Source organism: Entelurus aequoreus, linkage group LG27 (assembly GCF_033978785.1).
Source record: "Entelurus aequoreus isolate RoL-2023_Sb linkage group LG27, RoL_Eaeq_v1.1, whole genome shotgun sequence".
NCBI classification, from domain to species: Eukaryota; Metazoa; Chordata; class Actinopteri; order Syngnathiformes; family Syngnathidae; genus Entelurus; species Entelurus aequoreus.
In genome coordinates, this window is record NC_084757.1 from 27,664,463 (window position 1) to 27,676,364 (window position 11,902).

At 36.1% G+C, this 11,902-nt stretch overlaps 1 protein-coding gene across 1 annotated transcript; it reads right to left on the bottom strand.

Annotated features, from left to right (window-relative positions):
• Positions 1-7,403: 7,403 nt before the first annotated feature.
• Positions 7,404-10,033, bottom strand: dmrta2 (DMRT-like family A2). The gene is given in 3 exon segments (XM_062039048.1): positions 7,404-8,581; positions 9,434-9,865; positions 9,868-10,033. Coding segments are annotated over 3 exon segments (1,362 nt in total). The 5' UTR covers positions 9,905-10,033; the 3' UTR covers positions 7,404-7,688.
• Between the last annotated feature and the right edge of the window lie 1,869 nt (positions 10,034-11,902).

Consider the following 11,902-nt stretch of genomic DNA (forward strand, 5'->3'; position numbering starts at 1 on the left):
GGTCAAAGGCTTCCAAAAAAGACCCGAGAGCCGAGGCAGAAGTGGCAAGAACTGAGCAGGAACGCCTAAACATCAAAGTGGTGTCCCAGGTTTTCCAGAATCAGGTATTTTGTTAAGGTTTACAAATACAAAAATGTGGTTTTAATTTACTCATAATGGTTATACAACTGCCACACTCAATATGACAATTATTTAAACATAACTTCTAAACCACACATCAAAATGGCTAAAAATGCCTGGAATAATTTATCTTTGTGAGTTTTATTGGGGGAAAAAAATATTTTGAAAGGTTTGCAAAGACACAAGATAGTTTTTTATTCACTAACTGTCATACTAAATATGAAAGTTATATAAAAATGACTCCAAAACCAAACATGCATTATAAAAATGCCTGTAATATTGTATCTATGTGAGTTTTACTAGAATCAGTTGTTTTTGTAAGGTTTGCAAATAAAAAAATCGGGTTAACTGTCAATATGACATAATTCCTAAACCACACACACACTGGACCCCGACTTAAACAAGTTGAAAAACTTATTCGGGTGTTGTACGGATTGTACGGAATATGGCTGTGCAACCTACTAATAAAAGTCTCTCAAAAAAACACGTGCAAAATGGCTAATATTGCCTGGAGAAATGTATCTTTGTGAGTTTTACTGGAAAAAAATATTTTGTAAGGTTTGCAAGTAGTTTTTTTCTCACTATAACAGTAATGTTCTCAGAATCCTGAGATAATGCGAAAAAAGCAATAAAAATTTATTCAAACATAACTTCTAAACAACACATGCAAAATGGCTAATAATGCCTGGAGTAATGTATCTTTGTAAGTTTTACTAGAAAAATTATCTTTTGTAAGGTTTGCAAAGACACAAGTTAGTTTTTTTAATTCAAAATAACAGTATAACTGTCTTACTAAATATGAAAGTTATATAAACATAACTCCAAAACCAAACATGCAATCTGTCTAAAACTGCCTGTATTATTGTATCTCTGTGAGTTTTACTAGAATCATTTGTTTTTGTAAGGTTTGCAAATACAAAAATTAGGTTTTACACATATTGACAGTATAACTGCCACACTCAATCTGACAGTTATTGAAACATAACTCCAAAACCAAACATGCATTATGTCTAAAACTGCCTGTAATATTGTATCTATATGAGTTTTACCAGAATCAGTTGTTTTTCTAAGGTTTGCAAGGACACAAGTTAGTTTTTTTTATTCTATATAACAATATAACTGTCATACTCAATATGACAGTTTTTTAAACATAACTCCTAAACCACACATGCAAAATGGCTAATTTATCTTTGTAAGTTTTACTGGAAAAAAAATATTTTGTAAGGTTTGCAAAAACCAAAACTAGTGTTTTATGACAGTAACGTTCTTAGAATCCTGAGATAATGCGAAAAAAGCAATAAAAATGTATTCAAACATAACTTCTAAACGACACATGTAAAATGGCTAATAATGCCTGGAGAAATGTATCTTTGTGAGTTTTACTAGAAAAATGATCTTTTGTAAAGTTTGCAAAGACACAAGTTAGTTTTTTTAAATTCTATATAACATAAACGGAAAAAAATACAAAAATAAATACCCAAATGTCAGACTAAATATTAAAGTTATATAAACATAACTAAAAAAAAACCATGAAATCTGTCTAAAACTGCCTGTATTATTGTATCTCTGTGAGTTTTACAAGAATCAGTTGTTTTTGTAAGGTTTGCAAATACTAAAATTAGGTTTTACACAAAATGACAGTATAACTGCCACACTCAATATGAAAGTTATATAAATATGACTCCAAAACCATGCATTATGTCTAAAACTGCCTGTACTATTGTATATTAATGAGTTTTACTAAAATCAGTTACATAACTTTTAAACAACACATGCAAAATGACTAATAATGCCTAGAAGCTGCCTTTGTCCGCCTCCTCCGCCGATGAGCCCAAAGGACATCCTCTATGCCGGGGGTCGGCAACCCGCGGCTCTAGAGCCGCATGCGGCTCTTTAGCGCCGCCCTAGTGGCTCTCTGGAGATTTTTCAAAAATGTATGAAGAATGGAAAAAGATGAGGGGAAAAAAAATCAATTTTTTTGTTTTAGTATGGTTTCTGTAGGAGGACAAACATGACACAAACCTCCCTAATTGTTATAAATCACACTGTTTGTATTAAACACGCTTCACTGATTCGAGTATTTGGCGAGCGCCGTTTTGTCCTACTAATTTTGGCGGTCCTTGAACTCACCGTATAGTTTGTTTACATAACTTTCTCCGACTTTCTAGGGCGTGTTTTATGCCACTTCTTTTTCTGTCTCATTTTGTCCACCACACTTTTAATGTTGTGCACGAGTGTACAAAGGTGAGTTTTGTTGATGTTATTGACTTGTGTGGAGTGCTAATCAGACATATTTGGTCACTGCATGACTGCAAGCTAATCGATGCTAACATGCTATTTAGGCTAGCTATATGTACATATTGCATCATTATGCCTCATTTGTAGCTATATTTGAGGTCATTTAGTTTCCTTTAAGTCCTCTTAAATAAATGTATATCTCATGACACATGTAATATGGCTTTTAATTTTTTGCGGCTCCAGACAGATTTGTTTTTGTATTTTTGGTCCAATATGGCTCTTTCAATATTTTGGGTTGCCGACCCCTGCTCTATGCTGAACTCACAACTGGCAAGAGGCAGATTGGCTGTCCCCAGCTGCAAAGAAGACCTCAAGTCTTTTGACATCAGCAGGCACTCCGCAGCGGGATGCTCAAGTCAGAAACCACCCTGGCCCAACACTTGAGGCCAAGAGGACAAAGAGAAAGAAACAGGGCTCTACACCGGCAACATCTATGGGACCGGTGACGTATGTCTCTCACGAATTGGCCTGACTCCGAGGCACAGGAAATCAACTCCAAAACCAAACATGCAACCTGTCTAAAAATGCCTGTAATCTGTTTTACTAGAATCGGGTGTTTTGGTAAGGTTTGCAAATACACCAATTAGGTTTTACTCATAATGACAGTGTAACTATCAAGTGAGGTTTTTTTTTACTCAGTTATGACAGTTATTTAAACATAACTCCTAAACCACACATGAAAATGGCTAATAATGCCTGAAATAATGCATCCTTGTGAGTTTTACTCGATACATATGCTTTTTTAAAGGCTTGCAAACACCAAAAATAGTTTTTACTCAATATGACAGAAATGTTCTTAGAATCCTGAGATAATGCGAAAAAAGCAACACAAATGTATTCAAACATAACTCCTAAAGCAAACATGCAAAATGGCTAATAATGCCTGAAGAAATGTATATTTGTGAGTTTTATAAGAAAAAATACAGACACAAGTTTTTTTTAACTCAATATGACAATTTAACTGCCATATGTTTATATAACTTTCATATATGAAAGTTATATAAACATAACTCCAACACCAAACATGCAATCTGTCTAAAAATGCCTGTAATATTATATCTATGTGAGTTTTACTAAAATCAGTTGTTTTTGTAAGGTTTGCAAATACAAAGTTTTACCTTTAAATACACCTATTAGGTTTTACTCACACTCAATATGACAAAACATAACTCCTAAACCACACATGAAAAATGGCTAATAATGCCTGAAATTATGCATTTTACTCGATACATTTGCTTTTTTAAGGCTTGCAAACACAAAAAGTTGTTTTTTTACTCAATATGACAGAAATGTGGTTAGAATCCTGAGATAATGCGAAAAAAGCAATACAAATGTATTCAAACATAACTCCTAAAGCAAACATGCAAAATGGCTAGTAATGCCTGAAGAAATGTATATTTGTGAGTTTTATAAGAAAAAATACGGACACAAGTTTTTTTTAACTCAATATGACAATATAACTGCCATATGTTTATATAACTTTCATATATGAAAGTTATATAAACATAACTCCAACACCAAACATGCAATCTGTCTAAAAATGCCTGTAATATTATATCTATGTGAGTTTTACTAAAATCAGTTGTTTTTGTAAGGTTTGCAAATACAAAGTTTTACCTTTAAATACACCTATTAGGTTTTACTCACACTCAATATGACAAAACATAACTCCTAAACCACACGTGAAAAATGGCTAATAATGCCTGAAATTATGCATTTTACTCGATACATTTGCTTTTTTAAGGCTTGCAAACACAAAAAGTTGTTTTTTTTACTCAATATGACAGAAATGTGCTTAGAATCCTGACATAATGCGGAAAAAAGCAATACAAATGTATTCAAACATAACTCCTAAAGCAAACATGCAAAATGGCTAATAATGCCTGAAGAAATGTATATTTGTGAGTTTTATAAGTAAAAATACAGACACAAGTTTTTTTTAACTCAATATGACAATATAACTGCCATATGTTTATATAACTTTCATATATGAAAGTTATATAAACATAACTCCAACACCAAACATGCAATCTGTCTAAAAATGCCTGTAATATTATATCTATGTGAGTTTTACTAAAATCAGTTGTTTTTGTAAGGTTTGCAAATACAAAGTTTTACCTTTAAATACACCTATTAGGTTTTACTCACACTCAATATGACAAAACATAACTCCTAAACCACATGTGAAAAATGGCTAATAATGCCTGAAATTATGCATTTTACTCGATACATTTGCTTTTTTAAGGCTTGCAAACACAAAAAGTTGTTTTTTTACTCAATATGACAGAAATGTGCTTAGAATCCTGAGATAATGTTAAAAAAAAAGCAATAAAAATGTATGGATGATGAGAGTTTGATTACATCCCCAGCGCAACGCACGAAGCTCATCAATCCACTTTTTTTTTTTAATCTGGAGCCTTTCAAAGATTCTCTTCTACCATTTTTTTTTACCTGGTATGCGTCAAATCCTAGTTACGGCCCTGGTGTGCCCCACATGCACAAACGCAAATATTTCAACTATTTTCCTTGAACAAAACATCAGAAGCAGTCCCTTCGGTAACTCCTCATCTAGACGTTGTTACTCCACAAATAAGTAGCTATTTTACTTACATTTACTTACACTTACTTTTTTTTTTACATTTTACGTTTTAATCATCGTTTAAACAGAAATATTAATTGTACAGTACATGCAATAGCCAACAGGAGTCAGCAGAAGGCCGTAGATCAGATCTGGATATGGAGCCGACTGTTTCGTCTTCAATTAAAATCGTACTTATTGTGGTTATTTTTACCATTATTTGCAGAAACAGGAAACAAACCAATACAAAAAACGGTAAAAACCTGGATCCACCTAAAAAGGTTGCTTGTCTATTCTGTACGGTGACATAATTCCTTCCAACATTGAGGTAAAAATAGCACTTTTACGGAGCGTTATTTGATATCCAAATCGGCGTTCCGGTATTTAAAGTTGCATTTTTTTACTTGACTGCGTTATTCAATAAACTCTACTATCGAGCTATGCAACTGGTTTATTTTTTGGGACACCCGGCATACTGCTCAAACACCCACAACAGCGTCAGAGAGGTGACTCCTGATTGGCCCAGTGGCTGTCTATCAAAGGCTCAATGGCCCAATGAGAGTTTTAAAGAGGCCCAGCAGTCCCACCCACATTTTAACGAAGTCATGACGAGAGCGACGAAAAAATTAGATAGAAAAAATTGAGAATTCCAGTAAAATAAAATAAAAATACAAAAATAAAAAGGTAAATAAAAAAATATACAATGTGGAGCAGAAAAAATAAGAGATAAAAAAGACAAACGTTTTTGTAGGGCCGGCTACAAAAACGTACATACTAAACCTGTACTGTACTGTACTGTACTGTACTGAACAATATCCTTTTATAAGAAAAAATACAAAACATTTGACAGCACCGATTCTGCTGCTTCAGCGTGGTGTCGGGTTACGGTGGTCTGTCAACGACCAATGAGAGTTTTAAAGAGACCCAGCACTGCTGGGCCAGCAGACTGCAGTGTCGAAATCCTGCGAAATATTTGATAAATTGTTGCCTTCTGGCAAACATTCATAACGGTTTTTTTTATAAACTTTTATTTGAAATAATACATAAAGAACATGTTGTGGTGTGTTACAACTCAGTTAGCTAAAGTACTGGACCATGCAGTATTTTTTTTGTGATTATTTGATTTTATTAACAACATAGGGTTTTTTATACCTTCATCAAATGTGATTTGTTTTGATTATTTCTAATTTAAATAGTAGAAATAATCAAAACAAATCACATTTGATTAAAGTAATAATTTTTTTTGTGATTATTTGATTTTATTAACAACATAGGGTTTTTTATACCTTCATCAAATGTGATTTGTTTTGATTATTTCTAATTTAAAAAGTAGAAATGATCAAAACAAATCACATTTGATTAAAGTTATAAAAAACCCTATGTTGTTAATAAAATCAAATAATCACCCAAAAAAAATACTGCATGGTCCAGTACTTTAGCTAACTGAGTTGTAACACACATTGTTATATTAATTTTAATATAACAATGAATAACTAACTATATCACCAAAAAACGTGCATATACTGTATATGTTCTGTTTTACGATAAAATTCCCATTTGTCCATTTTTCAAGAAATTATTTTATTGTTTTCAATAACTTGGTCTTAATTTCAATAAACTGGTTTTACTTCTGATTTCATGCAGGCCATTTTTTGCATGTAATCTGGTTCAAATCTATACACACTTACTCCAGTAAACTTTTTAAGAGCAAATAAGTAACCCACAGCGTAGATATCAATAATTTATAGGCTCCAGAATATAAAGTGATATTGTTCAGTATATAAAATGGATGGATGTAAACGTATTAAGGGTTTTTGCATTAAGTACATTTCACACCATTAGATGGCAAAATATTTGCACGTGGATTGTATTATGTTTTTGTCTCGGTCTGGTTTGTGTTCGAATTTTTAAAATCTGTCGAGAAACTTTGAAGTCATTTTTAATAGAGAATGGGTGTTAAAGAAAACATTTGTGTATAAGAATTAGAATTTTTAAAAATAGATGTATTTTTCGTATAGAATGCACTTTTAAACTTTTTCACCACAAAGAATGTAGAACTGCATGTGTGAATACTTTTCACACATATGCACCAACAATAAATATAAGAATAAATATATGATTTTTTGGTGTGGAGATAATTATGAAGAAGAGGTTCAGTTCCGTTTTTTTAAAAATAACATTTATTTCCAGCATATTCATACAATGTGACGACACAGCTTGTTTTTGTACCATATAAAGAGGATTTGCAGCACTTTTGTCACAAAATATTGGTGATAAGTGCATTAAATGAAAAGTAAAATATTAACAGAGCATACAGGGGCTGTTGGAAAAAGACATAAATACAAAAACATAACGGTAAAATAATAATATAATAATAATACATACATACATGATGATGGTGGTTTTTAACATCAATTAGTGAAACTTTTACAGGATTATTATAACTTTGTTTTGTTGTGAAAAAGTGAGTTGCTGATTTTGTTTTTTAAACCACTTTAAAAAAAAAAAAAAAAAAGAATCATACTGTAAAAAGTATGTAATTTTCACTCCAAGCCATATTTTTTTAATTTTGCCTGCAGCCAAATCACATGACATTTTTTGCCAACATTCAAACACATGTGGCTACAATCACAATTAAATGTGTGCACGTGTACAATGTGAGTGGTGTGCTCGACTGAGCGACTGCCTGTCGTTACTGTTTTTCCGGTGTGTTGTTGACAAGAGGCCCGTAAAGACCACCGGCATAGCCCTGCTCCTTATGCAGCAATGTCCTGTCTCGGATCAGGTCGCTGAAGGCATAGTCCATTGGTGGTCTAAAGCCCAGAGTGGGCATGAGCCCGGTGGTAGAGTAGGGGGCCATGAAGGCCAGACCCCGGCTGTGAGCGGAATAAGCCAGCCGCAGAGGGTTGAGTCCCAGGTGGGTGCTCAGCGGATAGGTGCCTGGGTCGGCTCCAAAGGGAGGGACATTGGGCTGAAGGGGCGAGAAGGCCGAGCGGTTACTGAGTGACATGGCCCCGGGAAGCATAGGTCGAGTCGGGGCTGTTGCAGATGAGGTGGGTGAAGGTTGCGGCTGCTGCTGTAGCAGTCGGTCTCCGCTCCATGTCTCCTCAGGCCTCTTGCTGGCACCTTGAGCAGAACTACCTCCATTGGAACCGCCGTTGTTGAGGATATGTTCAATGGCTTGCACCACATCTTTCCCGCAGCCTTGCAAGACGAGCTCCAGCACGCTTCGTTTGTGGCTTGGGAACACTCGAGTCAGAATGTCGATGGCGTGCATGTGCCTGGAGGCTGCGGAGGATGGGGAAGGCTCCTGTTCATCTTTGTCGGTCTCGGAGCCGGAGTCTGAACCGAGAGAACTGATGGATTCTGGATTCTCCTCGTCATCTTTTAAAGGTTTGGCTACAGGGGAGTTTATGAAGGATTCACTGTCTCCGTTCTCAGAGCCAGAGCCTATGTGACGGCCGTCTGGGGAAGAGATTCCTGGGGTTGAGTCACTCTCGGTCGGTTTTCCACCTGGCTGCTGCGGAAAAGGATCGGAAAGCTGGCCCTTGGGGAACAACAACTCGAACTTCTGGACGCTTGAATCTGTTGGCAAAAACAAAATCTATGGATTAAAGGTCTAAAAGGTCCAATGCTGTAAGGATCACCTAAAACTATATTGAGCTAGTTATTGATTACACGTAATGTTTTTTGGTTGTGGCTGAATTTCAGATTTAGAAAAAATGTTTTTTTACGTAACAAAATATATTAGCTCTCAGAAAGGTCCAATGGTCGATGAACTGCATCCCCCTCAATCTCCATAGAGGTATATGTATATTAAAGTAAGAAGACTGTTTGAATAAAATATTTACAATGAATTTACTAATGTGACTGAAGTCAATATTTCTAAAGTGATGCTCCAATATTCAAAATATTAGTACAATTTAAGCAAAAAACGTACTAGTAAGTAATATGCTTTTTTTTTTTTTTGCCGTCTAAACATTATGATAATATGAGCAGATATTGTTAGAGTAGGGGGCCATGAAGGCTGTAAAACATGTTTTAGTATAACTTTATTGGGGCAATTTCAAAATATACAATCAGCTCTATTTCTTGAACCATTGCAAATGACAAACCAAATTAAATTATAATAACAAAAAACTGAGCTATTACCTTGTGGAAAAATATTTAGCTTACGATATTGATCAATAAAAATGTTTAAAATACATTTTCATATTATACAGGGAAGTCACCAATTTTTTTTAATGGTGCAGGTTGAACTATCCATCCGTCCCTACTAATCAGAGTCAGAAGTACGTTATTAATCCCCGAGGAGAAATGACGATGAAATTAAAAGGACCACATCAAAATAGCTATTATGAATGCATGTTGATTATAGATGCAAGTCAAACAGACTACACATAAATTAGTAAAAAAAAAAGTAGTTTTTGTCCTCACCAGAATTACTTGTTTCGCTGTTAACAGAACCAAACACCTCATAGCTGGGCCTCGGAGGAATGATGCCGTTCGCGGCAGCCAGGGCCAGGCCCTCTGCGGTGCCGTAAAGCAGCTGCAGCTCCCGGGCTTCGTTCTCCTCCTGCGCCTGCTGCCTTCTGAGCGCCACCTGGGCCGCCATGACGCGCTGCCTTTCGGCTATTAGCGTGCACTTGGCGCACATGCAGTCCTTCCAGCGACAGTAGCGCTTGTGGCCCTTCAGCGCCGACACCACGCCGTGGTTCCTGCAGCGGGCGCACTTGGGCGTGCGGGGGTATTTGTCGGCGGCGCGGAGCAGCAGAGGGGGGCCCCGGAGGAGGCTCCCTGCCATGGACACCGGGATGGAGACTGCCGCCGCGGCCGCTGCTGCCGCCGCCGCTGCGGGGTGGACCTGGAGGCGGAGGAGGCGCTGGGCAGGTCCGATCTGAGATCCATTTTGGTGATCGGTATACTGCAAGTGGACACAAGATGAGGGAATGTTTTTGAGAGGACCACTTCTACTTTGCCGACATATCCAGCAAAACGTGTTGAGTTTCAAATCCAAAAAAAGGAGAGAAGCAAATCCTGAAAGACAAAAGCGTGTATGACGTTTGGACACCGCCTGAGACACTAACTTCCTCCAAAGATCGTCAGTGGCTACAGAGCTTCTCTCTTCCTCCTTCACTATTGTTGCTGTCACATTTTCATTAGACAAATTTGACAACAATGTGGCGCCTATCATTGGCCGAAAGGGGAAAGGAGCAATCTGATTGGCTTGCTTCATTTTTCAACTGTGTCTACCTGAGTTCTTCTTCTTACTTTCTTTTTTTTTCCTATTATTTCATTCCACCCACCCCCACCACACCCCACGTACCCCCGTGGCACAGCAACTCCAAAATATTAAGTGTTGAGGATCTGAAAGGATAACTAAACTTTAGATGTAGTGGTGTATACACGCACACGCACACACGCACTCAAAGAGAGAGACAGACAGAGATAGACGGATAGATTGATAGATAACTAGATCTGCCCCGCACACCCAAGTGCGCACGCTGCAGGATGGAAGTGCGTGGTGTCGGCACTGACGGGCCACAATTTGATTGATTGATAGATAGATAGATAGATAGATAGATAGATAGATAGATAGATAGATAGATAGATACATGTTGTATTCTTAAAAGTTGATTGATTCTTAATGACAAAGTTGTAAAAAGATTACAACTCTGTAATATTTGTATTATTATTACTATTATTGTTGAATAATAGATCTGTGCCATACACAGTAAAAAAAAAAAAAAAAATTCGTTCCATGCATAGATTTTGTATGACATGCTCTTCTAATGTTTGTGTTTTTATTAGGACTTTATATTAGGTAATTTTCACTGAAATTAAATTGTTTTTCTTACCTTCAACTCCTCCAAAGTTGCAGCTTCTCTCTCCAAGACTCTCTTGAGCTTTCATTAACCAAGACAACTATCCGTGTTAGCAGCAGCACCAGACGCTTCATTTTACCCGCGTTATTTTGGCGCTCGAATGTCAAATTAGAATACATGGATTATTTTCTTTGGTCAACATGTCGGCAGAGGCACGGGTTGTGACTAAAACCGAATTCACGGTTTTCAGCAATATCAAAATTACTATTCTTTTGCCTATATTTGCATTTGAAAAATACTATTCATCTGTATTTCTTTGGAAAATGTATTCATCTTTTTATTTGTATCACAACTTATGTTTTGAATATATTCACAAGATGAAAACATTTGTCTGCAAATACTGACTCATTAGATTAGGAGTAAAATATTGTGAATTTGTATTGAAAATATGTAATTATACAGTACATTTTTAGCAAAAAACAAACAAATATTGACAATATTGTATTATAATTTCTTGTTCAATTTTAAAGCCACGCATTACAATCATCCCTAAATTATCCATATACACCTGGCACATTATCCATGTACACTGTACCAAACGTTTTGATAATATATATATTTATTATTATTATTATTATTTTTAAAATAAAAGCCGAGAAATATATTTTCCTCACAGTGTTCCTCACAAACATTATTGTGGGGGTGGGGGGAGGGGGGGTGTATCTACTGGGAGAAAAATAAAAGTACGGTATAATTTGCAAATTTTCCAGGTGTATGAAAAATGTTGAGACAAAAAAATGTATTGTCTTTTCTGTGATGTGTGTTTAAATGGCAAATGTAATAGAGCATTTAGGACTAACGGATGAAATGAATGCGCGCAAAGAGAGTCTCCAAAAGGGCACCTCCGCCTCAGCACCTGCTCACTCACCTGGTTACTCCCCACGCAGCTCAGTGACAATCTTTAAAGATGGGAACGGAAATATGTTTCTAGCTTCATTGTGAGGCCTTATGGAAAACATGACTTTAGAAGAAGAAAAAAAAAAGTGAACAACAGCGAGGAGCTGGATGAAAAAGTGCGCAT